The sequence below is a fragment of the Lasioglossum baleicum genome, chromosome 9 (assembly GCF_051020765.1).
Source record: "Lasioglossum baleicum chromosome 9, iyLasBale1, whole genome shotgun sequence".
NCBI lineage: Eukaryota > Metazoa > Arthropoda > Insecta > Hymenoptera > Halictidae > Lasioglossum > Lasioglossum baleicum.
Genome location: NC_134937.1, coordinates 11,966,986 through 11,992,640, shown reverse-complemented (window position 1 = coordinate 11,992,640; position 25,655 = coordinate 11,966,986). Strand labels below are relative to the sequence as shown.

The 25,655-nt window shown below is 42.5% G+C and overlaps 7 protein-coding genes across 13 annotated transcripts; 3 read left to right on the top strand and 4 right to left on the bottom strand.

Moving 5' to 3' along the window:
- The first annotated feature begins 7 nt into the window (after positions 1 to 7).
- On the top strand, positions 8 to 5,739 carry LOC143212283 (uncharacterized). Of its 3 annotated transcripts, none has more exons than XM_076430898.1 (7): positions 8 to 936; positions 1,015 to 1,197; positions 1,332 to 1,568; positions 1,638 to 1,714; positions 1,790 to 1,894; positions 1,991 to 2,239; positions 2,317 to 5,739. In XM_076430898.1, exons 1-7 carry the CDS (start codon positions 751 to 753, stop codon positions 2,570 to 2,572), a joined length of 1,293 nt encoding a protein of 430 aa, XP_076287013.1. In that variant the 5' UTR covers positions 8 to 750; the 3' UTR covers positions 2,573 to 5,739. The 3 variants fall into 3 exon arrangements, with proteins under 3 accessions (XP_076287013.1, XP_076287012.1, XP_076287011.1); XM_076430897.1 differs by having other exon boundaries at positions 8 to 431; positions 723 to 1,197; positions 2,317 to 5,736; XM_076430896.1 differs by having other exon boundaries at positions 8 to 1,197; positions 2,317 to 5,738.
- LOC143212282 (uncharacterized) lies at positions 2,847 to 5,746 on the bottom strand. Its single transcript, XM_076430895.1, has 6 exons — positions 5,608 to 5,746; positions 4,335 to 5,518; positions 4,071 to 4,257; positions 3,599 to 3,996; positions 3,324 to 3,535; positions 2,847 to 3,238 (listed from the first exon to the last, which is right to left on the bottom strand). Exons 2-6 carry the CDS (start codon positions 5,432 to 5,434, stop codon positions 3,222 to 3,224), a joined length of 1,914 nt encoding a protein of 637 aa, XP_076287010.1. The 5' UTR covers positions 5,435 to 5,518; positions 5,608 to 5,746; the 3' UTR covers positions 2,847 to 3,221.
- Positions 5,747 to 5,893: 147 nt separating this feature from the next.
- On the bottom strand, positions 5,894 to 7,474 carry LOC143212291 (uncharacterized). Its single transcript, XM_076430916.1, has 5 exons — positions 7,194 to 7,474; positions 7,036 to 7,132; positions 6,867 to 6,951; positions 6,575 to 6,799; positions 5,894 to 6,098 (listed from the first exon to the last, which is right to left on the bottom strand). Exons 1-5 carry the CDS (start codon positions 7,411 to 7,413, stop codon positions 5,967 to 5,969), a joined length of 759 nt encoding a protein of 252 aa, XP_076287031.1. The 5' UTR covers positions 7,414 to 7,474; the 3' UTR covers positions 5,894 to 5,966.
- A 187-nt stretch (positions 7,475 to 7,661) lies between these two features.
- Positions 7,662 to 17,137, bottom strand: LOC143212290 (uncharacterized). 2 transcript variants are annotated; one of them, XM_076430913.1, is made up of 3 exons: positions 16,995 to 17,137; positions 8,284 to 8,528; positions 7,662 to 8,043 (listed from the first exon to the last, which is right to left on the bottom strand). In XM_076430913.1, the coding sequence occupies exons 2-3, from the start codon at positions 8,514 to 8,516 to the stop codon at positions 7,800 to 7,802; spliced, it is 477 nt and encodes a 158-aa protein (XP_076287028.1). In that variant the 5' UTR covers positions 8,517 to 8,528; positions 16,995 to 17,137; the 3' UTR covers positions 7,662 to 7,799. The 2 variants fall into 2 exon arrangements, with proteins under 2 accessions (XP_076287028.1, XP_076287029.1); XM_076430914.1 differs by lacking the exon at positions 16,995 to 17,137 and adding an exon at positions 9,350 to 9,608.
- Positions 17,114 to 19,368, bottom strand: LOC143212288 (uncharacterized). Of its 3 annotated transcripts, none has more exons than XM_076430910.1 (3): positions 18,978 to 19,368; positions 18,046 to 18,290; positions 17,114 to 17,805 (listed from the first exon to the last, which is right to left on the bottom strand). In XM_076430910.1, the coding sequence occupies exons 2-3, from the start codon at positions 18,276 to 18,278 to the stop codon at positions 17,547 to 17,549; spliced, it is 492 nt and encodes a 163-aa protein (XP_076287025.1). In that variant the 5' UTR covers positions 18,279 to 18,290; positions 18,978 to 19,368; the 3' UTR covers positions 17,114 to 17,546. The 3 variants fall into 3 exon arrangements, with proteins under 3 accessions (XP_076287025.1, XP_076287027.1, XP_076287026.1); XM_076430912.1 differs by lacking the exon at positions 18,978 to 19,368 and adding an exon at positions 18,361 to 18,925; XM_076430911.1 differs by lacking the exon at positions 18,978 to 19,368 and adding an exon at positions 18,440 to 18,924.
- On the top strand, positions 19,177 to 23,782 carry Cutlet (chromosome transmission fidelity protein 18 homolog). Of its 2 annotated transcripts, XM_076430893.1 has the most exons (11): positions 19,177 to 20,095; positions 20,328 to 20,654; positions 20,730 to 20,865; positions 20,941 to 21,130; positions 21,189 to 21,631; positions 21,694 to 21,930; positions 22,023 to 22,363; positions 22,456 to 22,697; positions 22,774 to 23,036; positions 23,100 to 23,388; positions 23,459 to 23,782. In XM_076430893.1, exons 1-11 carry the CDS (start codon positions 20,014 to 20,016, stop codon positions 23,633 to 23,635), a joined length of 2,727 nt encoding a protein of 908 aa, XP_076287008.1. In that variant the 5' UTR covers positions 19,177 to 20,013; the 3' UTR covers positions 23,636 to 23,782. The 2 variants fall into 2 exon arrangements, with proteins under 2 accessions (XP_076287008.1, XP_076287009.1); XM_076430894.1 differs by lacking the exon at positions 23,459 to 23,782 and having other exon boundaries at positions 22,774 to 22,956; positions 23,100 to 23,262.
- LOC143212286 (THUMP domain-containing protein 1 homolog) lies at positions 23,621 to 25,611 on the top strand. The gene is made up of 6 exons (XM_076430906.1): positions 23,621 to 23,638; positions 24,039 to 24,277; positions 24,337 to 24,480; positions 24,553 to 24,797; positions 24,867 to 25,098; positions 25,182 to 25,611. The coding sequence occupies exons 2-6, from the start codon at positions 24,080 to 24,082 to the stop codon at positions 25,374 to 25,376; spliced, it is 1,014 nt and encodes a 337-aa protein (XP_076287021.1). The 5' UTR covers positions 23,621 to 23,638; positions 24,039 to 24,079; the 3' UTR covers positions 25,377 to 25,611.
- The last annotated feature ends 44 nt before the right edge of the window (positions 25,612 to 25,655 follow it).

Here is a 25,655-nt window from a genome sequence, read left to right as displayed (position 1 = left end):
ATATGTATTTGAACGCGGCGATCGAGATGGCAGTGGAGGATTCGGTGAAAAGTCTTCTGTTTAACCAAAATACTGTGAACGCGATACGATCGGGGAAGAAATTTGGCCGGCATGTCGACGTTAGTCCGTAAGATGTAACAACGAGCACCGGAAATACTGGCGAACCCGTGGAAACCGCACTTCCAATTTCAGTCGCGCTTCCGCCGGAAACCGAAGTCGCCATTGCCGCAACAGGCGGAACGAACGAAGAGGTCAGAATGGACCGGTGATGCATCGAAACCCGTAACCTCTGTCGATCAACCAAGCCTGACCTTGAAGAAGATCGAAATCGGGTCCTCGAACGCAATCCTGAAGTTCTGGAGCAAATTCAGGCCTCGCAGGCACACGAAAAAACGACTGGAACCGGAAACACGTGGCTCGATCGCTTCCGCGTACGTTCTCATATGCAAATTCATATTGTGCGTCGAACTGGATCCTGACAGATTGCAGGCGATTTCATTTAAATAGACTGCGGATGCAAAATAGAAATTTCCTAAATCTACCATGAGAAATGAAAATGTACCACATATATTAAGTTATCTCAAAAGTTTCTTTCGTAATTTCTTCTCTCGTCTGGTTTCAATTTGCATCGAATGCATTGATTGAAAACGAAACGAGCTTTCGGGACAATTTAATATTTCTTAGATGACGCGGATTTATTAAAAATTTCCGTGTTTTCTTAGTCGGAATCGTCGCCATGTCGAAAAAACGATGAGCGCGAGATCTCAACGCGGGCTCCGCGATTCGTCGCCGGTGAAGAAATTGGCCACGCCTCGTTTTAGCGGGCAAAATCGTGGACAAAAGATGCCAACTATTACGTACGATTATGACGCTGCCGTCAGCCAGCCGGACGTGCCTAATTTCCTCGATTTGAAGAAGAACGGTCGCTACCCGATGGTTAGTGGGTTACCGGTTAAAAAGAGGGCCGTGAAAATTCGCGTCGGAAGCCGATTTACGTCAAGGAAGAATTTTCAGAAAAGATATCAAGCTCCGGGGACGAAACGAGTGAAATATAACGCGCAATCGCCAACAGGCAAGACTGCCGATTGTACGAAGGAATCGGTGGCATCTGGATCATCCAACGATGAGAAGGACGAGAACGAGAACGTCGGCAACGGCGGCGTCGTTGACGTCGAAAATCTGACCAATTTCTTGAAGGTTCGATCCTTCTTTCCCTTTCCCTTTCCTCTTCCCCTTCCCTGTTCCGTTAATTATTCGCGAAAAATGCTTGGAGCGGATGGGGCTTAAAATTCTAGTGTATTCATAATATTTGAAGATCTTCCGATTCATAGCAAACCACAGAAGCTCAGAATCTATCGTACAAGATCACGACGATCGAGTTGATCGGGAAAGGTAACAGCGATCAGACAGTTGAGAACGATATCGAGAACGAGAAGGCAAAGGAGAACGAAGAGCCGGTAGAATATAAGAATGTTGCGAAGTTGTCGGTTCCTCCGGTAAAAGGCAGCCGAATTCCCAGAGCGAAAATTATTGCTTTGCCGATCCAAACGGTGCAGGAGTTTCGTTCGGTATTTCGATTAGAAATCAAATAAACAGAAGTCATTACTATAGTTGTAAGCGTGATCTATATCCAATAGGGTAAGAAAACTACCGCCAGCAGAAAACTAAAAGACTGTACGAACTCGAAATGTCCTCCTACTTGCGACCAGAACAAGTCAGTTCAAACTTTGCAAGTTTCAACGATCCATCTTTCATTTAATAATTCTCCGAATCATTTCAATGATTACAGCATCGATGTATCAGAAAAAGAAGCGACGACGGTTCAATCTGATCAAGTTCGAGATGAGATTAAGAATGAAAAGGTTCATTACGAGAAAACTGTAAAGGATACTAAGTTGGTTCTCGCGTATCGCATAAAAGATTGCAACTAAAAGGGTTGAGTAAGGTTGATAATTGATCGATAATACATATAATTGCCATGTTTTTCCAGAATAGTCTGGGACGATGAGAAAACTTCAGAAACGGAGGCAGAAGGTGATCGTGCACTGTCGTCGACCGACGAATCCACACCCATCATCGACGGCCTGCATCATCCCCAAGTTCTATCGATCTTACAAAATCTGAAATTAAATTGTCCTTGCACGACCTGCACGAATCAGAATTTACCATCCTCGAGTCGACCGGATGACGACAGCGACGTGAAGAGTTCGTCTCCGGAGAAATGCAAGAAGAAGAAATGGTTCCGCTGATTTATAAAATTATAATTCCACTCCTCCATGAACTTCAAAGTTGTAATTCTGATTGTAATTCTGACAGGCCTCTGAGACATCGCAAATACGTCGATACGAGCTCGGAAGGAACTTCGTCCGACAGGTACAACGACAAAGAGAGAATGAAGAAACGGAGTAAAAGCAGCACAGTGAAAAATCCGCCGATTCTTCGCGAGAAAACTAGCTCGTTGATAAACGTAAACCCGAAAGGTTCGGATCGCCAGCGATCCAACTTCTCCTTCTTCAACGCCCTCTTCGACATCGTTTTCTGGCCGTACGTGTTCCTCAAGTCGAACCGTTGATCGAATATCAACATCTTTCAGTAACGAAGAGCCTGATCTCTCGTATCGAGTCGCAGCAATAATGGAACTAACCCTGGAGTTCCTTATTCTATTAACAATTCACGCAGTCGTCTTCCTATTCTGCTTTCCTCTTGGCCTGCTGCTTCAAATTGCACGATACCTTATTTTCTAAGCGCAGTACACCTTTTACAATGCAGACTCGTCTACATTTTTTAATATAATATTACAACTGTACGATCTTTACAATCGGTGACGTCAGAAGATGCTCAACTTTACAAGAAGCGAAAAGCGTTTGGTTTCGGAAAATATACTTTTACTAGAAGATACATGCATATATGTACAAGTTCGAAATATAGTTTTGACTTTTGACGATCAAAGCGTGGATGTTACGAACGCAAGTAAGCTTCGAGTTGCTGGATAAATATGGTTCCAGTGGAATTAACAATTTCCACGAGGCTAATCGTAAGAGGATGGTCGAAGAGCAATTATTTACAAGAATGTTAACATGCGAAGGTTTCTATGATAGTCGACACATTTTCGTTACAAAACCGTTTCGTTTGCAGTAAAAAATCTTTCGCACAGAGACAACACGCGGTACACTCGCACGACTAAAAGAACCATAGTCGAGGGGACTTCCTTCTCCGCAGCTTTACAACGCACCGATTGCTGAAATTGATAATTGTTGATCACAATGTTCTTATACTTTCGGTTCTTGCTATCGTATTATCCGGTTTCTTCGATGATCTTGTACCTTTTTTCGTGGGCGTTGACATACTCCTGCGGAGTTTCTTCGAGAAGAACGACAACGTCAGTCTGTCGTAGAGGTTGTCAATCTCCTGCACGGTATTTTCCAGAATCTGTGCGAGAACTTTCTCGTTTTGCACCAGAGCTTTATCAGCGATCAGGGACAGGTGCAGGTAGCCTCGATAAGTTAACAGAGAGCATCCGATTCCTGTGTCGACCCTGAAAGTATTTCATTATTTGATGAACTCTAGTGGAGAAATGCAACAAGAATGGAAATCTTACCTGTTCGGTATCCAGAAGACAATATTTTTCACCGAATGCCCCAACACCTTCACTTCCCGAGGACCGACCAAGTTGCTGAACACTACGGTGCTATGGCTCCTGATGATCGATCGCATAAATCTCTCCGGAAGCACTGCCGACAGGAACTTCATCACCAAGAAGTTCACCATATAATCTGGGCTCCTTTTCAGCGCATCGTGCGCGCTCCTAACATCCTCAAGCCGTTCCAAAATTTCGGAGTTCTCGACCGGATTCGCGGACGCTTTCCCTCCTATCTTCGAAATGCAAAGCGGCAATATTCCGACCGAGATGTTGTTCTTCAGTGGAATATCTTCGCTCCATTCTTCTATCTTCGCTGGTAGAATGACGCTCATTGCGTCCGGGATAGGCTCGTTCGTCTAAAAATGTTATTTGGTTAAAAAGTCGCGAAACTGTCAGGAAGATACATAATGGGAATTTAGGGTTTCCGTACACGAACGAAGTGTTTGTGTAGGCTAACAGACAGAGCAGCCAGTAGAACGTCCCCGAATCTAGCACCGGTGATCCCTTTTATGTTCTGAATTTTGGTGAAGAGTCTCTGGTCGCAGGAGTTCTTGAAATCGTCTTCCAGCCAATAGGAGACGAACTTCTCACCTGTCAGCTCTGCTCCGTGGAGCGCACTGAAACAAGACCACGCAACATTGCTCCTCAAACTATCCCTCAAACCAAAGCGGACTAGACAAAACTGCCAAGCGACCTCTTATCCATACTGCGGAAAGCCTGAGCGATCAGACAAGCAGGACTCCCGACGACGATCTTCGTTAATCTCACCAATCCCTTCACGTTCTTCCAGAGATTCAAAAGAAGGACTCTCAGCCTCTCTATCTCGTTATCTGCGAGTACCTTTAACTTGCTCTTCGCATCCTCCCAGGTCAGATTTTGTAGAAACTTGAATCCCTCCGAAAACCGTGCCATCAGCACTTTCAGGACTTGAGAGAACACCGTGAAATGAATGAACGGCATCGAAGCGGACATAACATCCCTTTGCAGGGAGCTCCGTAAGCTTCGGTCCCCGATCAAAGAAGGTTTCACGGGATTGGTCTTCCTAGATTCCAGGCTCTTCACTTTGAAACTCGCGTGCTCCATGTGCACACAAGTGTCTTGGACCGGTTCCTTGTCGACGATGACCTCCTTGAAGAATTTCAGAAGAGCCATACCATCCCCCAAGGAATGATGGACCCTGAAGAGGACAGGGATTTTGATCCTGCTGGTCAAACGTTCCTCCAATCGTCGCAGGTAATGGTGACTCGACCTGGGACAGCATTTTCCGACCAGAATCTCCCAAGAAGCGGTGTGGTCCTCGGGAAGAGGCTGGTTACAGACGTTCCACAGGATCCTCTTCAGGTGACCGTTGTAGACGCTGTCGCAGGATCCGTCGCAGCTGCTCCTATCGTATTCTAACCACCTGACTCGCTCCTTCAGGTCAATCTCCTCCGTTCTCTCCCAATAATAGTACCCGAATCTCTTCTTCCTCTTGTGGAGAAGCTTCTCGTGAAACGAAGAGAGGACGCGAGTCCTGACCAACTCCCTGAAGCTGTCCAGGAAGTTTGTGTTCGAATGCCGAGCGTCCTTCTCGAAGATCAAGAGGATGTTGTTCACGGCTAGGGCCGATGGCTCCTCTATGGCCCAGATGCTGTCGGCCCCATCGAACAGACCCACGTACTTCTCCTTCAACTGAATCCTCAAGACGACATCGATCACACGACGATAGAGATACAGGCCCAGCAACGACAGACCGATCGTTGGAGCGAGAAGAAGCGAGAAGATTGTCAGAAGTACTTGGTATATTTTCGACATGATATCTTCGGTAATTTCACTCTCGAGAATACTATGTCTTATGTCTTATGCTGGCTGTGCGTTGACCCTGCGAACTCTTTGGACCTGCGAGGATGTAAATAAAACACTTTTATGTAAATACATATATTGAATAAACTAATCGAGAAAACGAAATTGATGTCGAAGTAACTTACATGACGATCGAGAGCGGCCTGGCTCCGGAACGGTCTCGATGCTATTCAGCACCAAGTAAGACGACTTTCAGCAGTGTTGCTCTTTTTATAGTGAAGCACTGGGCATCGATCGGCACTGATCCAATTTACCGTGACTCTTTTATCCGGTTATTACCTTTAGTTGCATAATTTTGATGTCCTTAAACATTGGCCCCGCGCGTCCCACGTTCGGAAACGCGCGACCTGAACGCCTATACTCTTCCCCTTAACGTGCTAAAAAGAAGCAACTGTATGGCTTTACACATTCTTCTTCCGTCCGAACGCAATTCTTTCATTTCGTTCTAGAAAACGTGACCGAAGCTTACAAGTTTCTTCGGACGTTAACTACGAGTCCTTTCGATGGAAGCCACGCCTACCCTGCCGTCGCGTCTCGCTTCCTGCAAAAGGACCCTCAGGAGAGAGTTCTCGCGAGCCAGACGATCGCTGCGTCGAGTTTCTTGGGCCAGCAGCGTCTCCATGCTCGGATTCAGCGACATTGTCATTCTCTCTGTAGCCGTGACACTTGCTTTCTTCAACACGTCCTAACGAGTGAACATTTTCAAATAAACATTTCTCGCGTCAATTGCAACAGATAGAAACCGAATAGAATTCTTCATTCTTTATTCCCAAGACATCTCTGATATTTTTAAACTTTTCTACTCTTCCCGCTATTTGAAATTGCGTCAAACAAATATTTAATATCGAAAGTTTCTTAACGCTATGCACCTACCAGCGCAGCGATAACTTAATAGACCTATCAAAATTAAAGATTAACTACCAGGGGCTTCTTAATCAATTTCTCTTAATAGCGACAATAGTTTCATTCTGAAACCAACAAGTTTTTACGTAGGCTTCTGCGGGTACAACGCAATGATTAAAAAATTGATTGATACGCTTCTGGTAATCATCCGCGATCATGAAAGAAGATTCGCACGTATGCCCCATATACGTCTTTATTAGATATCGCAGGGCCAATGCAATTGTTCCGCAGCCTTGAACCGCTAATTGATTTTGCTTCAACCTGTAGCGTCTCGATGGAACCACGCAGCAGGGTTTCCTGCTCATCCTTCCGTTTCTTCAGCCTCAAATACTTTCTGCAAACATTTTCGACGGCTCCGTTACTCTCCGCCAGCCTGTCTCCGAGAGCTAACATCTTTTGCTGCAGGTTGTCGACCTATATTTTTCATCGGTGAATATTAACGCGCGATTATGCCACGATTTAGATCCAGAAGTAGATGTACCTCTGCGCATTTTTCTTTCAGAAAACGATTAGCGGTTGCAAGCTCTTTCTTCAATTTGTCATTTTGCATCAGCAACGAGTCGTATCTGATCAGAAATTTCGCTATTTAAATAATATTCCGGGTAATCTAGTCCCTTTCTTTCGTTAAATTTTTCTTTAAACTTTAATACTTCTGATGCCAATTTCTTTGAACTTCTTTCTTCAACGACTCCGGCAATGCAATCTCGTTCCCAAGCCGGACGTCCGTCACGCTCTGCCTGAACAAGTCTGCAAGATTACATATTCACAACAGCCAAGCTCATTTTTCTCTAAAACGTTACCTACATACTCAACATATTCTTGTTGCGCTTGTTCGCTTTCTTCAAGTCTTCCGCGACTAATTTGCTCTTCGTCCTCAACGTCGTGTGTTTCAGCCATTGTTCAGCCTCGAGACTACGGGACACCATGAAACTTTCCTCCAAAGAGTTCACCGTATCCCGAATACCGTTAATCTTTGTGATGTAGCCCCTTTTCGAAATCAAAATCTGTGGCAGGCGCGTGTGTTCCATAATTTTCGAGAGATGGTTCACCGTTTAAGCGGTAGACGTGAATCAAATGATGTGCGAGGAAATTAACTGGCACGCCGATCATCAACTTGAAAACTGTTCGCGACTAAAATGAGGACCAGCGTGAACGACTTCGGAGTAGTAGTTCATTGATAGGACACTATCTTTTGTTTAAGCAATTAATTTTTGTGAACGAGGTATTTTTCATTTTTCTACACAATCAATGTAACAACAGAGATACATATGTTAATTATCATATTTATTAAATTACAAATGTAGTTCGAACACAGAAGAGAAGTCAATCCGTCACGATCAACGTCACCGAGAAGCGCTCACGCGTAAATCGCGTGCAACATGGCGACTTCCGATCATGAAAGTACATTCGTTGATCAGTTTCTCAATGGACATGGTTGTAACGCGTACTCCTTGAAGCTCTCATGGATATTCCTCAAATGCTTTCGACACCGGCATCTGGTATCCTCCAAAACGGCGAGTAAATCGGCCTTCGACTCGCTATTTAAAGCCTTGTCGTATTTATCGATCAGAGCAGAGTCTATTCGGGTAACACCATCCAAATCTTTCACCATGTCTCTCACTTCCTTGACGTAGCCTATTAATACCTCCTGCGATTCTCTGAAAATTAAAATCCGCATTAATATAAATGCATGATAATTTACAGACTCCGATCGGACGAATTATAATAAATTGTGAAAAGGAAAAACTGTTTTACCGACCCAACCATATGACCGGTCACACCTGAAAATGGCGAATTATTGCGAAAAAATTCTTATCTCGAGGATGCGCTTCATTTTAGTGGAATAAACTTCGGTATTTGTAATACTTTGCAACCGTGTATCAACAAGTTTTACTTACTGACATTTTTCCGCTGCATCGATACATTTGCAACAGGTTTCGTACAGCCTCAGGCAGTTGATATTATCCGTAAGTTCGCGTTCTTCCAAGTATCTAGCAAAAACTTTTATGCCTTCTGTATCATCCAGGGTTGTATGTATATTATCTGTGATGCGGTCTAAATCCTTGGGGGTCAGACCGGAAGTGCACTTTCCGATGCAACCGACTACTTTGGTAGATAAGAAGTTCGACATGTTTCACTCCGTCTGGAAAAATAACAGTCTGTTAGGAGGACCTTACTTTATTTATAATTTAAAAGTTAACTATATTCATTACTACTTAAGTTAGTAACATTTGTATGTAGGTTACGGACGCGTACGTACCGTACTGTAAGCTGTACGTAAGTAATACGTATATGTAGAGAAACACTTAGAGAACATACGAAAATAAGACTGCTGTAGCCATAACGATAGGAATTAACAGGATATGCTGGACAAATAAATTTATTTTGGAATTAGGAAAATAGGTACAGGAAGGTGAAGTATATAAAATAATTCAATTGCTCGAATTACAGAATATGTAAACTCTCTCTCTCTCTCTCTCTCTCTCTCTCATCCTTTCTCTCACAAACGTCTAGAAGGTGCTCTGTCCTCTCTCGCTCGACAAGGCGTCCAGGTATCATCGCCGTACTCTCCTTGTCGAGACGAGCGGCCAGGAACACACTCTCAACCTCTCTCGCTCAAACGTCCAAAAGGTACTCTGTCCTCTCTCGCTCGACAAGGCGTCCAGGTATTATCGCCGTACTCTCCTTGTCGAGACGAGCGGCCAGGAATACTCTCTCGTTCCCTCTCGGCAGGCGTCCAGGTATTGTCGCCGTACTCTCCTGCCGAGGCCTGGGCGGCCAGGAGTTGACCCGTTCTCTCTCGTTCGACAGGCGTCCAGGTATTATCGCCGTACTCTCCATGTCGAACGAGCGACCAGGAACAGACTCCCGTCCTCTCCCGTTCTCCCGGCAGGCGTCCAGGTATTATCGCCGTACTCTCCTGCCGGGGCGCTACTGCTAACCAAGAGCGGCCGTGGTCCTTACCTCGTCCTCTCTCTCGGAATAGCAAAATAGGCCGAGTCCCTCCGTGAACCCTCTATTTATATAAATCCAACAGCGGTCGTTAAGCGCGATTCGTCTTTTCGCGCGCTCCCCTTACGTCGCTTCCTCACGTCGGTCGTCTACAAACTATGCTTCTAGAAGCTTTTAGAAGCTTGTCGATTCTAAATTTCTTCTAGAATATTCTATACATGCTACAATCTCCCCCTCTGGACACGAAATCGCCCCGATGAGTAGTCCAGGATTTTAACAGGTGACGTCGTCGGAACTAGGACCGGCTTCGTCCTCCCTCCTTCGCTTTCGTGGTCGTCCGCGCCTGCGGATGGGTACCACGGGTGCAGGTATCTGGTCCCGTTCTCCAGTGTAAGGGTGTAGTGCTGAGGTGTGATAAACTCCAATTATCACCGGCGTGTCGTCTCTGGTTTGCATCTCGTAACTGCTCGCTCCGATACGCCGCTTCACAGCATACGGTCCGTCACGTCTCGGCGCCAGTTTAGACGAGTAATGATGGTGTCGTTTGCTCAGCGTGTGGGTGGTTACCCAGACAAGGTCACCGGGCTGGTAGTCTGGACCTTCGCGTCGCCGTTGATCCGCATACTGCTTTCGACGATCCTGTCGATCCTCCTGCGTCAGCTGCGCTACTCGCAAGGTGTCTGCCAAGGCGAGCAGTTTCGGAGTGACTTCTGGCAAGAAGTTTTCTCCGTGAACGACCGCCCTCAGGTCACGACCCGTGTCATCTGGGGTCCTCAACTCTCGTCCAAAGGTGAGATAGGCCGCCGTGTATCCCGTTGTCTCGCATTTCACCGAATTCATGGCGAAACGTATTGCGGGAAGTCTGTCGTCCCAGGATGTGTGATCGTTTCGCACATAGATTCCGAGCTGCGCTTTGAGGTCCCGGTTTTTCCTCTCCACTGGATTTGCCTCCGGATGATAAACAGGGATGAAGGATTGTTGGATTCCCAAGCAATGGGAAACTTGCTGCATGACGCCGCTTATAAACTGCGTGCCATTGTCGCTGATAATTCGGCGGGGTAGTCCAAATCGTAAAAACACCTCGTTGATTAGGACGTCTGCACACGTCTCCGCTGTTGCTTGCTGCAACGAGAATATCCCCAACCCATCGGGAAGCGGTGTCTTCGATGATCAGTATCCAGTGGTTGCCCTTCTTCGTAGCTGGTAGAGGTCCGAAAAGGTCCAAGGCCAGTACCTCAAATCGACGTTGCATCACAGGTGTTTGAAGCAAGCCGGCGGGTTTAACGTTACTGGCCTTATAACGTTGACATTCGATGCAGGACCGGACGTATTCTGCGATTTCCTTGGACATCCTTGGCCAGAAGTATCGGCTTATTATTCGGTGTAGAGTGTGTTGGATTCCATAATGTCCGGCAGTGGGGTCATCATGGTAGGACCGCAGGATGCCTTGTCTTTCGTGTACTGGTATGACCAGTTGTGCTTCTTCGGAATCCACGTTCGGGGCGTGCCGGTATAACACACCATCGTGTAGGAGATAACCTCGAGTGGTCCATTTCCTCATTTCGTCGTCGTTGTCTGTAGATTCCAGGGCCTCGATGATCTCCTTCAGGTTGTCATCCTTGAGCTGCTGATCCCTGGTTTCGGTAGGACTACGTGTTGGCATGTCGACGACGAGGCCGGCAAGATCCGTCCTTTTCTGATCATCCCATGGTTCTGTTGGAAGTCTCGAGAGCATATCTGCCACCACATTGCATCGCCCGGGAATGTACTCGATTTTCGGACAGTAGGGTTGCAGTAGTAGTGCCCACCGCGCCAATCGTCCGGTTGGTGACTTCAGTGTCATCAACCATTTCAAGGGCTGATGATCGGAGGCGATCGTGACGTCCGTTCCCTCGATGTAGCCACGGAACTTGTCTACTGCCCAAACTACGGCGAGTGCTTCTCGTTCCGTGGTCGAATAATTCTTTTCTGCTGGCGACAGCAAGCGACTGGCATACTCCACTGGATGCTCGGTGTCCTTCTTCCCCTGGAGGAGAACTGCTCCGATAGCGTAGCTGCTGGCATCAGTTCGAAGTATGTACGGTCTAGTCTCATCAGCCGTCTGCAAAATTGGTGCGTTCGTCAGGGCCCTCTTCAAACCTTCGAACGCCTGCTGCTGTGGTGAAGCCCATTCCCAGGTAACCTTTTTCCGTGTTAATCGTGTAAGTGGTTCTGCGATACTGGCGAAGTTCGGTACAAATCGACGATACCAGGAACAAGTCTGCAAAAATGATATTAGTTGTTTTAGATTCGCCGGCGCCTTCATATCCAGTATGGCTTTCGTTTTGTCGGGGTCCGGTTGTATTCCTCGTGATGTAAGGACGTGACCCAAATATTTGATATTTTGGCAACAGAATCGACACTTCTCACGGTTCATCCGAAGTCCGAATTTCCGGAGCCTGGAACATACAGCTTTCAGATCCTCTATGTGTTCTTCGAAGGTTGACGAGAGTGCCAGTACATCATCCAGGTATACCAGTATGTTTCGAAGTCCGAGACCCGACTTCAAACGATCCATCAGTCGCTGGAACGTTGCTGGAGCATTCTTCAACCCGAAAGGCATGCGTTTGAATCGGTAGACTCCGAACGGAGTGGTGAATGCCGTCTTATCCCGATCCTCGGTCCGTACGCCGATCTGCCAGTACCCTGACTGTAAATCCAGGGCGGACATATAGGCTGTTTTCTTGGCCGCATGTAGTAGATCGTCGATTCTTGGTAGCGGGTACGAATCGCCGACTGTTATGGCGTTTAGGCGTCGATAGTCGACGCATACTCGAATACCACCGTTTTTCTTTGGTACCAAGACGACTGGTGCGGCCCAGGGTGATTCGCATTCCTCAACGATGTCGCCGGCCAGCATCTTATTCAGTTCTTCCTGTAGCAGCTCCCTTTTTGTAGGTGGTAGGCGGTAGGGTGGAACTGCGATCGGGGGATGGTCACCGGTGTCTATCCGGTGAATTGCCTCAGCTGTCGGTGGTCCTGAACAGCTTCATCCTCCCTTAAATCATTTACCTCGACGCCGGCAATATCTGTACGAATCGGCTGGCAGTGCCGTAGACATCGTTCGAACAGTCTTTCGATGCCAGACCATTCAGTTTTGGCCTCTGTTCGATTGTGTTTTGGTGGGCGTTTTATCGGACTCAGCAAAGGTGGTGGTGGTGTCAGAAATTCCTCATCTATTTCTTCCAGATACTCTTGCAACCGTTTCGGCTTCTTCGCGGTTGACGGTACAATTTCTGGAGTTGCCCTGTTCTCCAATCCTCCGATTTCGTCCTGAAAATCGAATCCTTCGTCTGGGTTTTCTACGAAATGCCAACTTCGTTGTGGGGTGTTGATAACAATTCCCGCGTCTTCCAGGAAATCCATTCCTAACAGTGTGCGGTCGTCCTTGCTGCCGGAGAGGACGATGAACTGAGTCGTGATTTTCCGTCCTTCCAGGTGGACCTCAACTTTAGTGATCATGACTTCACGCATTCGAGGATTTCCATCTGCTAGGGCGACTTGCATGAACTTCTTTTCAAATTTCAACCCCTTCCCTTTTAGAATTGTTACCAGACTCTGGCTGGCTACACAGCATTTCGCTCCGGTATCCAGATAAGCGAGTCCCTTTTCGCCTTCAATAGTCACCGCTACCGTTGGTCGTGGTCTGGGTTGTGTTGTAATGTTGACGGAGCAGAAAGCGGCTGGGGTTGATGTTGTTGTAGTCGTTTTGTTGCATTCAGGACATTTTGCACGTACGACTCCTGGCTTTCCGCAGCCATAGCACTTCAGAGGTGGTCTCGTAGTCGTATGTGCTGTTTCCGTATGGTTATGTCTCGCAGGTGCCAAGAACGTCCTGTGTTTGCATTCCTGGCTGTTATGCCCGAATTTACGACAGACCCCGCAGCGTGGTCGTTCTTTCCATCGTGGATCGGGTCCTCTTTTCAAAGATCGGTTTTCCGGATACTTTGGCGACTCTTGTTTTTGGGCTTCTTTCTCCAACGCCTCGACTCTCCGTGCGCGCTTCACGAGGTCCGTGAATGTCTTCACAGAATCTCGTGAAATTCGATCTCGCAGATGAAAGCGCAGGAGCCCATACAACATGTCTATTTGAACCTCCTCTGTTGGTAGCGTCAGTAGTTCTGCAAGGATTGCCCGTTTTTTGCTGATAAATATATCAGTTGCCGTTCTAGCGTCCTGTGGTTCGCGGAATATTTCTCGATATACTTGGTACGCAGGTTTTCGGGGGGCAAAGGTAGCACGGATGAGGTCGGTTGTCTCTTTCCAAGTAGTCACGGTGGTTTTGACACCTCTCCACCATGTGGCTGCATGTCCTTCGAGGAGAAGGGGTAGTCCTCGAATCGCATTTTCATCGGTGATATGTTCAATGTCTTTAAAGATGGAGGCCGTCGATACAAAGTCAACGACTTTTGCATAATCGTGACAACCGTCGAAGCGCGCTGTGCATTTTGCGAAGCTTCCTTCTTTTATAGACTTTGTTTGCTGGATGATTTCCAGGACTTGGGAGAACTGGGAACCGGACAGCTGGAACGTGGATGATGACAGGTCATCAGGTTGGGATAGGTCGTGGTCCGAGGCCTGCTCGTTGGGCGCCAAATTTGTAGCCATAACGATAGGAATTAACAGGATATGCTGGACAAATAAATTTATTTTGGAATTAGGAAAATAGGTACAGGAAGGTGAAGTATATAAAATAATTCAATTGCTCGAATTACAGAATATGTAAACTCTCTCTCTCTCTCTCTCTCATCCTTTCTCTCACAAACGTCTAGAAGGTGCTCTGTCCTCTCTCGCTCGACAAGGCGTCCAGGTATTATCGCCGTACTCTCCTTGTCGAGACGAGCGGCCAGGAACACACTCTCAACCTCTCTCGCTCAAACGTCCAAAAGGTACTCTGTCCTCTCTCGCTCGACAAGGCGTCCAGGTATTATCGCCGTACTCTCCTTGTCGAGACGAGCGGCCAGGAATACTCTCTCGTTCCCTCTCGGCAGGCGTCCAGGTATTGTCGCCGTACTCTCCTGCCGAGGCCTGGGCGGCCAGGAGTTGACCCGTTCTCTCTCGTTCGACAGGCGTCCAGGTATTATCGCCGTACTCTCCATGTCGAACGAGCGACCAGGAACAGACTCCCGTCCTCTCCCGTTCTCCCGGCAGGCGTCCAGGTATTATCGCCGTACTCTCCTGCCGGGGCGCTACTGCTAACCAAGAGCGGCCGTGGTCCTTACCTCGTCCTCTCTCTCGGAATAGCAAAATAGGCCGAGTCCCTCCGTGAACCCTCTATTTATATAAATCCAACAGCGGTCGTTAAGCGCGATTCGTCTTTTCGCGCGCTCCCCTTACGTCGCTTCCTCACGTCGGTCGTCTACAAACTATGCTTCTAGAAGCTTTTAGAAGCTTGTCGATTCTAAATTTTTTCTAGAATATTCTATACATGCTACACTGCGAATTTATTTATCGGTTTGATAACGCTTCTTTAAGGAGCGTAACATCTTATCGCTCGACCAAAACACACCCAAATAAACAGAACTATTGATCGAAACTATCACGGAACCGGATTCACAGTAAATAGCTGTCTGTATTTTAATCGACCAACGTTGCGTGTCTTCAACGCCCGAGTTCGTTTTTGTTCAGAAATATTCATATGTATTCAACCATTCGAACTTAGCTTAAATTATCACCAAACGATACTCTAATCTTATGCTTTGTAATTAGGGTAAAGTTAACGTATTCTATACAGAATATTTGCATAACTCTCTGATGTAACCAACAAGCTAAAAGCTGTTTTACACACCACTGTAACATTCGTAACATATATTGAATTGATTAAAATTCAATGTTTCAATGAAAATTAAAAAAAAAATTAAACCGACTTCGAAAAAACGCACTAAAAAGTATAAGAAAGTGTGAAATAAAACAAAACTTTTTAAAAATAAAAAACGCACTAAAAAGTATAAAATAATTTCCATTTAATTTATGTGAATACACACGAACTTAAATACAATAGAATCTTTTTCGGAGGCGGCGCAAAAATATATTATTTAAATATAAATATATTAGTATTTAGAAGAATTGAAGGATTTTCGTAATTTCCAGTGTCGACAATTTTCAATTTTGCGCCGCCTGCGAAAAGATTGTATTGTATTTAAGTTCGTGTGTATTCACATAAATTAAATGGAAATTATTTTATACTTTTTAGTGCGTTTTTTCTTTTTAAAAAGTTTTGTTTTATTTCACACTTTTTTATACTTTTTAGTGCGTTTTTTCGAGGTCGGTTTAATTTCTTTTTAAAAAGTTTTTTTTTATTTCACGCTTATTTTATCTCTGTCAGCCGTCACATTCCAAATCGTAATTTATAAATATCTGAAAGCCGCAACCGATAACGGTAACGACGTCGTGTCGTTACTGTTCCTAATGTCTATTCCTTATATATATTCCTAATGTCTAGTGGAGCAGCGAGGTGAGCTGTGCGGTGAAAAAAAAGGAAAAACAAAGAAAATACATATGTACTTTTTCATTAGTATGTGTCGAAATGTTGTCACGAATGCTGGTTTCTTTTTACCGCGCTGCTATCATCGATGCTCGCAGCTCCACTATGGCGGCCCCTACACGGTCAATCGGAATGACAGTTTTGTCGAAGATTGACATTCGGATTGATTCGGATTGATCGTGAAAGATTAATACTGATGTACTGATGAAATGGACTGACGGATTTCCAGATATTTGGAAATCCGAGCTTCAATCACGGGAAGTGGAGGGGAGACCAGGGGAGACTAACAGTCTGAATGATGTTGTAGAGCAGGCGTGTCCAGAGGTTTATAATATAACCTTTATATTATAGGGGAATGTCTAAATAAATAAATTATATACTTATATAATATTAATTTTTAATAAATTAATTTTTTTATTTATGTCCTTTATTATTAAATAAATATAACAATTCATTGGATCCATTCGAAAATAATTTCTAAAATCCTCAGAATTTTCAGACATTTCGCGCAGTAAATTTACATGACTATAGCGCTCTCTCTTCTTCAGCCATTCTTTCATCCATATGGACCTTTTAACTTTTTTTTTTAATCCTAATGCTAAAATAATCGCCAAACGGGCTTTCTCTTTACAAGACATTGCAACTTAGTTCTTGGTTATAAAATTTCAACATTCAATACTGTGCGGTGAAAAAAAAAGAAAAACAATGAAAATACATATGTACTTTTTCATTAGTATGTGTCGAAATGTTGTCACGCATGTTGGTTTGTTTTCACCGCGCCGCTATCATCGATGCTCGCAGCTCCACTATAAATCCACCCTAACATTCAGCGGAGTTCACAACGGTATCACCACCCTACATTTTCGCAAATAAATTCGTAATTAATAAAAAATGTAAAATTTTTTGCACGGGACCATCCCGGGAACATACTCTACAAGATGCAGAAGGTTTCGTTACGATTGGTCCATCCATCTCGGCGTAATCGGTGAATATACATAGAAAAAAAAGCGGAAAAAAAGGCACATACAGATCGAATTAAGTAACCTCCTCCTTTTTCGAAGTCGGTTAAAAAAGCCGGCCCACTAAAAGTTAAAGGTTAAGTCAATGAAAAATGATATGTATTTCGGTAGACACCTTATAGAGCTGTCCGACGGTTCACCCTTGAAGGTTGTGCAGTAGTGATACACGGACAGGATGATCGTTGTCTAATTCTATGCAGCCTGAATTATAGCACTTCGTTGTCAAATTACAGCGTATTGGTCCTGGTAGAGTAATACTGTCACTCGAGTGTTTACCGAATGCAGACGTTATTTTTAAACTGAACGAGGAACCCACGACCCACCCTGCGACGTTATTCGTGCAACGCTACATCGACTGGCACGGATCGCAACACGCAACGTACTGAATTCTGAAATACGTAAATATACCGGTATACCTATATGTATATACCTATATAATACATATGTAGGTAGTCCTCTCTGGTTAGGGTTAGGCTCAAGGAATGTTTGGTGGAGCGTCGAGTTTCCCCTTTCTCCGAAGCCGTTATTCGAACCACCCTCTTTTGTCGTATAACAAATTATTTTTGTATGACTTTTCTAGAGGCGACAGGTCGTATTTTTTACTTTATTCGTAAAATGTTTAAGCGATGTATAAGTCGACTTCCGATCATGAAAGTTCATTCGTTGATCACTTTCTCAATGGACATGGTTGCGACGCGTACTCCTTGAAGCTCCCATGGATATTCCTCAAATGCTCTCGACACCGGTATCTGGTATCCTCCAAAACGGCGAGTAAATCGGCCTTCGACTTGCTATTTAAAGCCTTGTTGTATTTCTCCATCAGAGCCAAGTCTATTTGAGTAACACCATCCAAATCTTCCGCCATTTCTCTCACTTCCGTGACGTGGCCTATTAATACCTCCAGCGATTGCTCCTTTATCGATTCTCTGAAAATTAAAATCCGCATTAATATAAATGCATGATAATTTACAGACTCCGATCGGACGAATTATAATAAATTGTGAAAAGGAAAAACTGTTTTACCGACCCAACCATACGACCGGTCACACCTGAAAACGGCGAATTATTGCGAAAAAATTCTTATCTCGAGGATGCGCTTCATTTTAGTGGAATAAACTTCGGTATTTGTAATACTTTGCAACCGTGTATCAACAAGTTTTACTTACCGACATTTTTCCGCTGCATCGATACATTTGCAACAGGTTTCGTACAGCCTCAGGCAGTTGATATTATCCGTAAGTTCGCGTTTTTCCAAGTATCTAGCAAAAACTTTTATGCCTTCTGTATCATCCAGGGTTGTATGTATATTATCTGTGATGCGGTCTAAATCCTTGGGGGTCAGACCGGAAGTGCACTTTCCGATGCAACCGACTACTTTGGTAGATAAGAAGTTCGACATGCTTCACTCCGTCTGGAAAAATAACAGTCTCTTAGGAGGACCTTACTTTATTTATAATTTAAAAGTTAACTATATTCATTACTAATTAAGTTAGTAATATTTGGTTATACGGTCAGCTGTACGTAAGTACATATATGTAGAGGAACACTTAGAGAATATACGAAAATAAGACTGCGAATTTATTTATCGGTTTGATAACGCTTCATTAAGAAGCGTAACATCTTATCGCTCGAGCAAACCAGACCCAAACAAACAGAACTATTGATCGAAACTATCACGGAACCGGATTCACAGTAAATAGCTGTCTGTATTTTAATCGACCAACGTTGCGTGTCTTCAACGCCCGAGTTCGTTTTTGTCCAGAAATATTCATATGTATTCAACCATTCGAACGTAGCTTAAATTATCACCAAACGATACTCTAATCTTATGCTTTGTAATTAGGGTAAAGTTAACGTATTCTATACAGAATATTTGCATAACTCTCTGATGTAACCAACAAGCTAAAAGCTGTTTTACACACCACTGTAACATTCGTAACATATATTGAATTGATTAGAATTCAATGTTTCAATGAAAAAAAGCCGGCCCACTAAAAGTTAAAGGTTAAGTCAATGAAAAATGATATGTATTTCGGTACACATCTTATAGAGCTGTCCGACGGTTCACCCTTGAAGGTTGTGCAGTGGTGATACATACACGGAAAGGATGATCGTTGTCTAATTCCATGCAGCCTGAATTATAGCACTTCGTTGTCAAATTACAGCGTATTGGTCCTGGTAGAGTAATACTGTCACTCGAGTGTTTACCGAATGCAGACGTTATTTTTAAACTGAACGAGGAACTCACGACCCACCCTGCGACGTTATTCGTGCAACGCTACATCGACTGGCACGGATCGCAACACGCAACGTACTGAAGTCTGAAATACGTAAATATACCGGTATACCTATATGTATATACATATATAATACATATGTAGGTAGTCCTCTCTGGTTAGGGTTAGGCTCAAGGAACGTTTGGTGGAGCGTCGAGTTTCCCCTTTCTCCGAAGCCGTTATTCAAACCACCCTCTTTTGTCGTATAACAATTTATTTTGGTATGATTTTTCTAGAGGCGACAGGTCGTATTTTTTACTTTATTCGTAAAATGTTTTAGCGATGTATAAGCGATTTTATTTCGCATGCGACCTGCACTCCGCAAATGGTATTTATCATTCGAAACACGATGGGTGAAGCAATTGCACGTCACTCGGAATGCGAGGCATACTCAAGAGAAGCGAACTTATAATGATTTACACATTGTATACATACTGTCGGAGAGGGTCGGATACACGGATCCGATACACGGATCCGATACACCTGGGAAAACATTGAATAATGCTCTATGACTTTGAAAAACGATTATGTACTTCTGTTACTTTTCACGAAGTGCACTTACATTGTACAATGTGTATACATACAGAAAAATGCAATATTCACAAAAATTTAGAGTAGTCTTTAGAAGGACTATTTTCACGTGCACATCTCTTTTTATTAAGTATTCTTGTTTATCGAGTTAGTACGCACTTACTCGTTCAAAATTGCCGCCACAAAATACGCAGGAAAGCGTAACAGAACGAGTACATAGATAGAAATCAAGAAATGTACAACAGAGGTTGACTCTATAGAACAACAATATTTAACTAAATATCTTATGGATTCGAATTTATATATATTTGATAATTCATTACAATTATGGATTCAGAATTTCCTGATCCGGATGAAGAATTTGATTTGGCTCACGAAGACGAGTACGAACTTCTGAGAGAGATAGAAGGTAGGCAAGATATAACCCTGATCTTAAAATTCTATTTCAAATTGTTTACTTATTTTTCTGCGATTATAGTAAACAATTATAAATATTTTATTCGAAATAATTGATTTGTTTTTATATATGTCAATTTTCGTAAAAATATCTTTGTACCGAAAAGCTGTCACAGTATGTAAATAAACAAAACGATTCGAATCTACCAGATTAATAATAATTAATTTTAATTATTCTACCGTAGAGATTGAAAAAAAAAAAGCGGAAATATCACAAAGATCGGAAAATTTACTTAAGCTACCTAAGGAGAAAGATGAATCCAATAGAACAACACCTAGCGTATTAAAAGAATTGAACACTCCCACGCCTAGTGTTTTTCAGGAGTTAAACACTCCCACACATAATGTCCATAAAGAATTAAATACTCCAATATCTAATAGCCATAATGATCTCTGTGCCCCTGGTACTAGTCAAGATTTTCGCTGCTCCAATAATTTTGAGTCGGAAAGTATAAAAAAACGGAACTACGATGACCTGTTTGGTGACATTTCTGATATCATAGATCTAAATGGTAGGTGAACTGTGTAATGTTATATTATTATATGCATCAGTTCGATTTATTTAAATGTATTGTTAATCGCTACAGTGGATATCTATGAACATAGAGAAAAGAAACCACGATGGGACCAGCCTCAAGATGTAATCAAAGTAGTATTAGACGCCAGGGAAAAATTCCACGAGCACAATATAGGAGTGACTGTTAAAAGAAAACACTTTGAAGAGTACGTAAAATACAGGAATTATAGTATTCGCTATTTTAATTGCTATTTTATTCATCGATTGCCAATTTCATCTAGGAAAAAGGACACGATATCTTTAAGAGTTCCACGATGGAATTTTGTGGCTCTAACCAGACCACACGACGCGCAACGTATATACATCAGGATAAAAAATGACGCAGTACCCAGCGTGAATAACTGTGAACATAAGTTTTCTAATCTATTGCCCGTACCTTATAACCAGTTGAAGGCAGAAGCTGAAGAAATTGTAAGCGAATAAACAAAAGCGTAGAAATATATTGTAAAATTTTATTTCCACTTTACAGATGGTACAGAATGCCAAACGGACTAGTTGCGAAAACGTTGGAGATACTTCCACCGTAGACCATGCACAGGACACCGAGCTGTGGGTCGATAAGTACAGACCGAGATCTTACATAGAATTACTTTCGGATGAGAGCGTGAACAGACATTTATTACATTGGATAAAACTCTGGGATAAAGTGGTGTTTAACCGAAATTACATTGAGAGCAAAAGGAAGAAACAACAGTCGATGTTCAAAAATAGGAAATTCAACAATGAAAAGATCAGACACGAGAAAGATTTCGAAGAGGTAGACAGTAAAGGATTCCCAATTCAGAGGATAGTTTTATTAACTGGACCACCTGGATTGGGAAAGACCACATTAGCTCATCTGGCAGCTAAACATGCTGGCTACAACGTGGTGGAAGTTAATGCTAGCGATGAAAGAAGTCCTGACGCCTTTAGGTAAGTCCACAAAAGAATGAAAGAGAATCGGTACCATTATTAATTTGCGTTTTTAAACTCAGACAAGTCCTTCTTTCGTCGACGCAAATGAGAGCTGTGATGGGAAGCGAGCCGCGGCCGAATTGTATAGTTCTAGATGAAATCGATGGGGCACCGGCAGCATCGATTGAGCTCTTACTCAAATTTGTGCAAGGTAAACTAGTCCAGAAAGGTAAAAAGGAAAAGGGGAATAAACAATCAACTACATGCAGCCGACCTGTAATATGCATTTGCAACGAACCGTATACTCCTTCGTTAAGGTGACTTTGTTTGATTGATTAACACTCGCACATTTCGAAACATTTATAAAATATCGAGTTATTTTTTTTGCAAAAAAAATTATGCACAACAGACCACTCAGAGCAACTGCGCTTATTATACCAGTACCGGAAGTGAGTCCTGCAAGGCTAGCGGACAGATTGATAGAGATATCACGAAAGGAAAACCTGATAGTGAATTCAGATGCGCTTCTGAAATTAGCGGAGATATCCGGTTGCGATGTTCGATCATGTTTGGGAGCACTGCAGTACATGGGCGGCGCCAAGTTGGGAGACAATTTGTCGTTTGCGTTGAAAGACAGCAGGAAAGGATTATTCGACTCGTGGAAGCAAATACTAGCGATACCTATGAACAGGGGTGGAGTACTTCCTATTCCAGAGAGAGTTCGTCTTGTGTTGAAAACTGTGCAAAACGGTAGAGTCTTGCTCGTAATTAATAGTCATTGGGTGTATAGTAACTACTCATTTTTGCCATAATGTCTTTTTGTAATTTATGTCTTGTTTCAGGAGAAACGGATAAATTAGCACAGGGCATATTTCACAACTATCCAGAAATCTGTTCTGACAAATTGAACCATGTATCTGTGTGCTTGCAATGGTTTCAATTCTTCGACGAAATAATATCTCTAGTTGCAAGCTCACAAGTGTGGTCTGTTATGCCGTATACGAATTACGCGTTTATCACGTGGCATTTATATTTTGCCAAATCGAGAACCGTTAAACTATCTTATCCGTCTGTGTCATTCGAAGTAAGAACAGTAAGAAGTCGGAACTGTCGATTTGACATCTATGCGACAATTTGTAAAGCTAATCTATAAATTACAGATGCACCAGAAGCAAGCGAAAAATGTAGGAATTCTAACAACCGTTTATAGAAGCAGCGGGCGCGATGTCATAACGTTGGCAGTCGATATCGCTCCTTTTCTACCAGACCTATTATGCCCACGATTACGAACAGTTTCTGGGCATCTACATTCGGCAAAAGAACGAGAAGACATTGCTCGTTTGGTAAATATTCTGCTCGAATTTGGTTTGACGTTCACGCAAGAGAAAACAATCGATGGGACTTATGACTATACGCTAGATCCGTAAGTTGGACGATTATTACTAAAATCTCGCTTGAAGAATATCGATATCATTCTTTCTTCCAGAAACATATTTGAAGTTGGTGTTCTCCCCGCGTGCAAACATCGTCGAACCCTTGCGTATGCGGTAAAACAAATAATTGTTCAAGAGCTGGAAGCTGAGCGCTTACGGCGTGCCTCGAATGCGTTGCTCAAAACAAATAGTTCCTCCGAAAAAAAAGATGACACTAACGTAAAAAAGAATGCAACAGAGGCACCAGAATCGGAAACAAAAACGAATAAACAAAACGAAATTGCTAAGCCACTCACTTTTGCGGAAAACCCTAAAAGAATTGAGGCAGAAATGAAGGAAATTGTAAGTTTCATTTGAATAAGTAATGTTTTGCAGACACCATATGTATTAATGAAATTATCTTTTGTTGTAGGTGTACAAAGATTTTTTTGGAAGGGTCATTACGGTGAACCAAGACAAGCAAAAGAACAAAGACAAAGAATCAAACAGCTCGCGCGATTTTTTAACGAAACACGGTATTTGGTACAAATATAAAGAAGGTTTTAGTAACGCTGTACGTCGAAACATCGTCATGGCAGATCTTCTTTAAATTGTAACGTATTATATTTTCATAAAATATTGACAATAAACTTATTTATTTGATTTTATTTATATGTACCGGTAACGCATTTGAAATTCCCTCGCAAACAACCTCCTACCATAAACTAAATAATTGCAGCAGACTACAGGTGAGGTTAGTTTCACGTGGGATTGTGGGAATACCAAATACCAAATTTAATTTCGGTAAACAATAAATACAGTGAAGTATCAGTGATTTAGATTTCTACCGCAACTATATTAAATATAAATATTGTACGTAATTTTACAGAGCTTATTAAATACTAACAATTACAGTTGTTATTTCGAATATATATATATTCAGCCCATCAACGCAATCTTAAATTTAAATATTCATACATAACCACGACCGCATGGCACTTTTTCTTTCGTAGACTGTCGTAGACTGTGGGTTGGTTTCGACTTGTATTGAAAAATGGATATACAAAGAAAGAAGAAAAATTATTACCAAAACAATGCTAACAACCAGAAGAGACGTAAACAGTTCAGCCTGGAACCAGGTTTAACAGGCTTTTTATGCACATGCAATTTTCGTGAGAAAGATTGCGTACGGGATGCCTATAAAATACTCAATGAATTCGCTGATCAAATTTACGGATCAGAAACCACAAAGGTACGGTGGAAATCAAAGAATTATCAGTGACACATGAAAAAGACTCTTTTTAATTCAAGGACTCTAATAACGATAACAACGAAGCTACCGTAACAAAAAATGATTCTGTCAGCGATACCGAACAAGACGACGACGATGATGACATCTCAACTTCTTTGAATAAAGAAATCAATAAATTAAAGACAGTACACACGAAATTTCAGGTAAATTTGAAGAATGTCATTTAATAAATTTAAGTATTTAGCGAAATAATATTTGTATTCTTTTTGTGTTAGGTAGTCGATACCGGTGTAAAAAATGTGATTTTCATAAGAAGTTCTTTGTCGAATCCTCTACAGCTAGTTACCAAAATTGTTACAGAATTAGACAAAACTAAAGAACCACGTACAAGATACATATTAAGATTACTTCCTATCGAAGTTGTATGCAAAGTGTACATGAATGACATCAAACAGAAGGCAGATTCGGTTCTCGAAAAATACTTTGCACAAGAACCAAAAACTTTTAGCATTGTGTTCAAGTATGTTTTTTCTTCTTAAAAATGCAGTTGTTTTTTAGTTATAGGTGTACTCACACAACTCTGTTGCAGTCGCCACAGTAACCATAGTATACATAGAGAGGAAGTTATTAAAGATTTGGCTGAAATAATAAGCAAGAAGAACCCTGGAAATAAAGCGGACCTGAAGAACCCAGAGCTTGCTGTGGTAGTGGAAGTGGTACGCGGTGTCTGCCTTATATCCGTGGTCCCAAATTACTACAAATTCAAGAAATATAACTTGCTGGAAATATGCAACGTTAAAGAACCTGGGAACAGTACAAAAGTAATAACAAATAATGATTTGTACTCAGTATTCTTTATTCTACTAAACGTTTTAATACACGATCGTATAATTGTTATTTCCAGAAAATAAAAACTGATGAGAGCACAGAGTCAAAAGACGAAGAAAAAGATTCACAGGACAAGGAGAGTTTGGCAAAGGATGCAATTATTGACGATATTGATGAGAGCACAGAGTCAAAAGACGAAGGAAAAGATTCAGAGGACAAGGAGAGGTTGACAACGGATGCAATTATTGACGATACAGAATCAAATAACTGATACAAAGATTTATCGATTGATAACTGTGTAATAAATGTAACAGTAATTAGCATTGTACAATTCTATTTTCAAACTGTTAACAAGTTAAAATTTTTTTCGCAATGAGTTTATATTTTATACACTAATATAATTATTTTGTAACTTTATTTTATATGAGAAGAGCGTCTTACATATGCAAAAATGTATGTAAAATACTATATAACTTCTATGTTAATAAACTTTGCACTATAATAGCATTATTTTGTTAATTAGCGCACATACATCAAGTGATAAGAATTA

Excerpts from the sequence above, each read along its gene's own strand:
- LOC143212283 (XM_076430896.1), top strand. The coding sequence starts at position 751 with ATGAGCGCGAGATCTCAACGCGGGCTCCGCGATTCGTCGCCGGTGAAG. Across the intron at positions 1,569-1,637 it reads CGGTGCAGGAGTTTCGTTCG|GGTAAGAAAACTACCGCCAG; the intron begins GTATTTCGATTA and ends TATATCCAATAG. Across the intron at positions 2,240-2,316 it reads AAATGCAAGAAGAAGAAATG|GCCTCTGAGACATCGCAAAT; the intron begins GTTCCGCTGATT and ends TAATTCTGACAG.
- LOC143212282 (XM_076430895.1), bottom strand. The coding sequence starts at position 5,434 with ATGTCGAAAATATACCAAGTACTTCTGACAATCTTCTCGCTTCTTCTC. Across the intron at positions 3,997-4,070 it reads TACACAAACACTTCGTTCGT|ACGAACGAGCCTATCCCGGA; the intron begins GTACGGAAACCC and ends TAACATTTTTAG. Across the intron at positions 3,536-3,598 it reads GTCTTCTGGATACCGAACAG|GGTCGACACAGGAATCGGAT; the intron begins GTAAGATTTCCA and ends AAATACTTTCAG.
- LOC143212291 (XM_076430916.1), bottom strand. The coding sequence starts at position 7,413 with ATGGAACACACGCGCCTGCCACAGATTTTGATTTCGAAAAGGGGCTAC. Across the intron at positions 7,133-7,193 it reads GCGCAACAAGAATATGTTGA|ACTTGTTCAGGCAGAGCGTG; the intron begins GTATGTAGGTAA and ends GTAATCTTGCAG. Across the intron at positions 6,800-6,866 it reads TGAAAGAAAAATGCGCAGAG|GTCGACAACCTGCAGCAAAA; the intron begins GTACATCTACTT and ends TGAAAAATATAG.
- LOC143212290 (XM_076430913.1), bottom strand. The coding sequence starts at position 8,516 with ATGTCGAACTTCTTATCTACCAAAGTAGTCGGTTGCATCGGAAAGTGC. Across the intron at positions 8,044-8,283 it reads GATGCAGCGGAAAAATGTCA|AGAATCGCAGGAGGTATTAA; the intron begins GTAAGTAAAACT and ends TTTAATTTTCAG.
- LOC143212288 (XM_076430910.1), bottom strand. The coding sequence starts at position 18,278 with ATGTCGAACTTCTTATCTACCAAAGTAGTCGGTTGCATCGGAAAGTGC. Across the intron at positions 17,806-18,045 it reads GATGCAGCGGAAAAATGTCG|AGAATCGATAAAGGAGCAAT; the intron begins GTAAGTAAAACT and ends TTTAATTTTCAG.
- Cutlet (XM_076430893.1), top strand. The coding sequence starts at position 20,014 with ATGGATTCAGAATTTCCTGATCCGGATGAAGAATTTGATTTGGCTCAC. Across the intron at positions 21,131-21,188 it reads AGGCAGAAGCTGAAGAAATT|ATGGTACAGAATGCCAAACG; the intron begins GTAAGCGAATAA and ends TCCACTTTACAG. Across the intron at positions 21,632-21,693 it reads AGAAGTCCTGACGCCTTTAG|ACAAGTCCTTCTTTCGTCGA; the intron begins GTAAGTCCACAA and ends TTTTAAACTCAG.
- LOC143212286 (XM_076430906.1), top strand. The coding sequence starts at position 24,080 with ATGGATATACAAAGAAAGAAGAAAAATTATTACCAAAACAATGCTAAC. Across the intron at positions 24,278-24,336 it reads ACGGATCAGAAACCACAAAG|GACTCTAATAACGATAACAA; the intron begins GTACGGTGGAAA and ends TTTTAATTCAAG. Across the intron at positions 24,798-24,866 it reads ACTTTTAGCATTGTGTTCAA|TCGCCACAGTAACCATAGTA; the intron begins GTATGTTTTTTC and ends ACTCTGTTGCAG.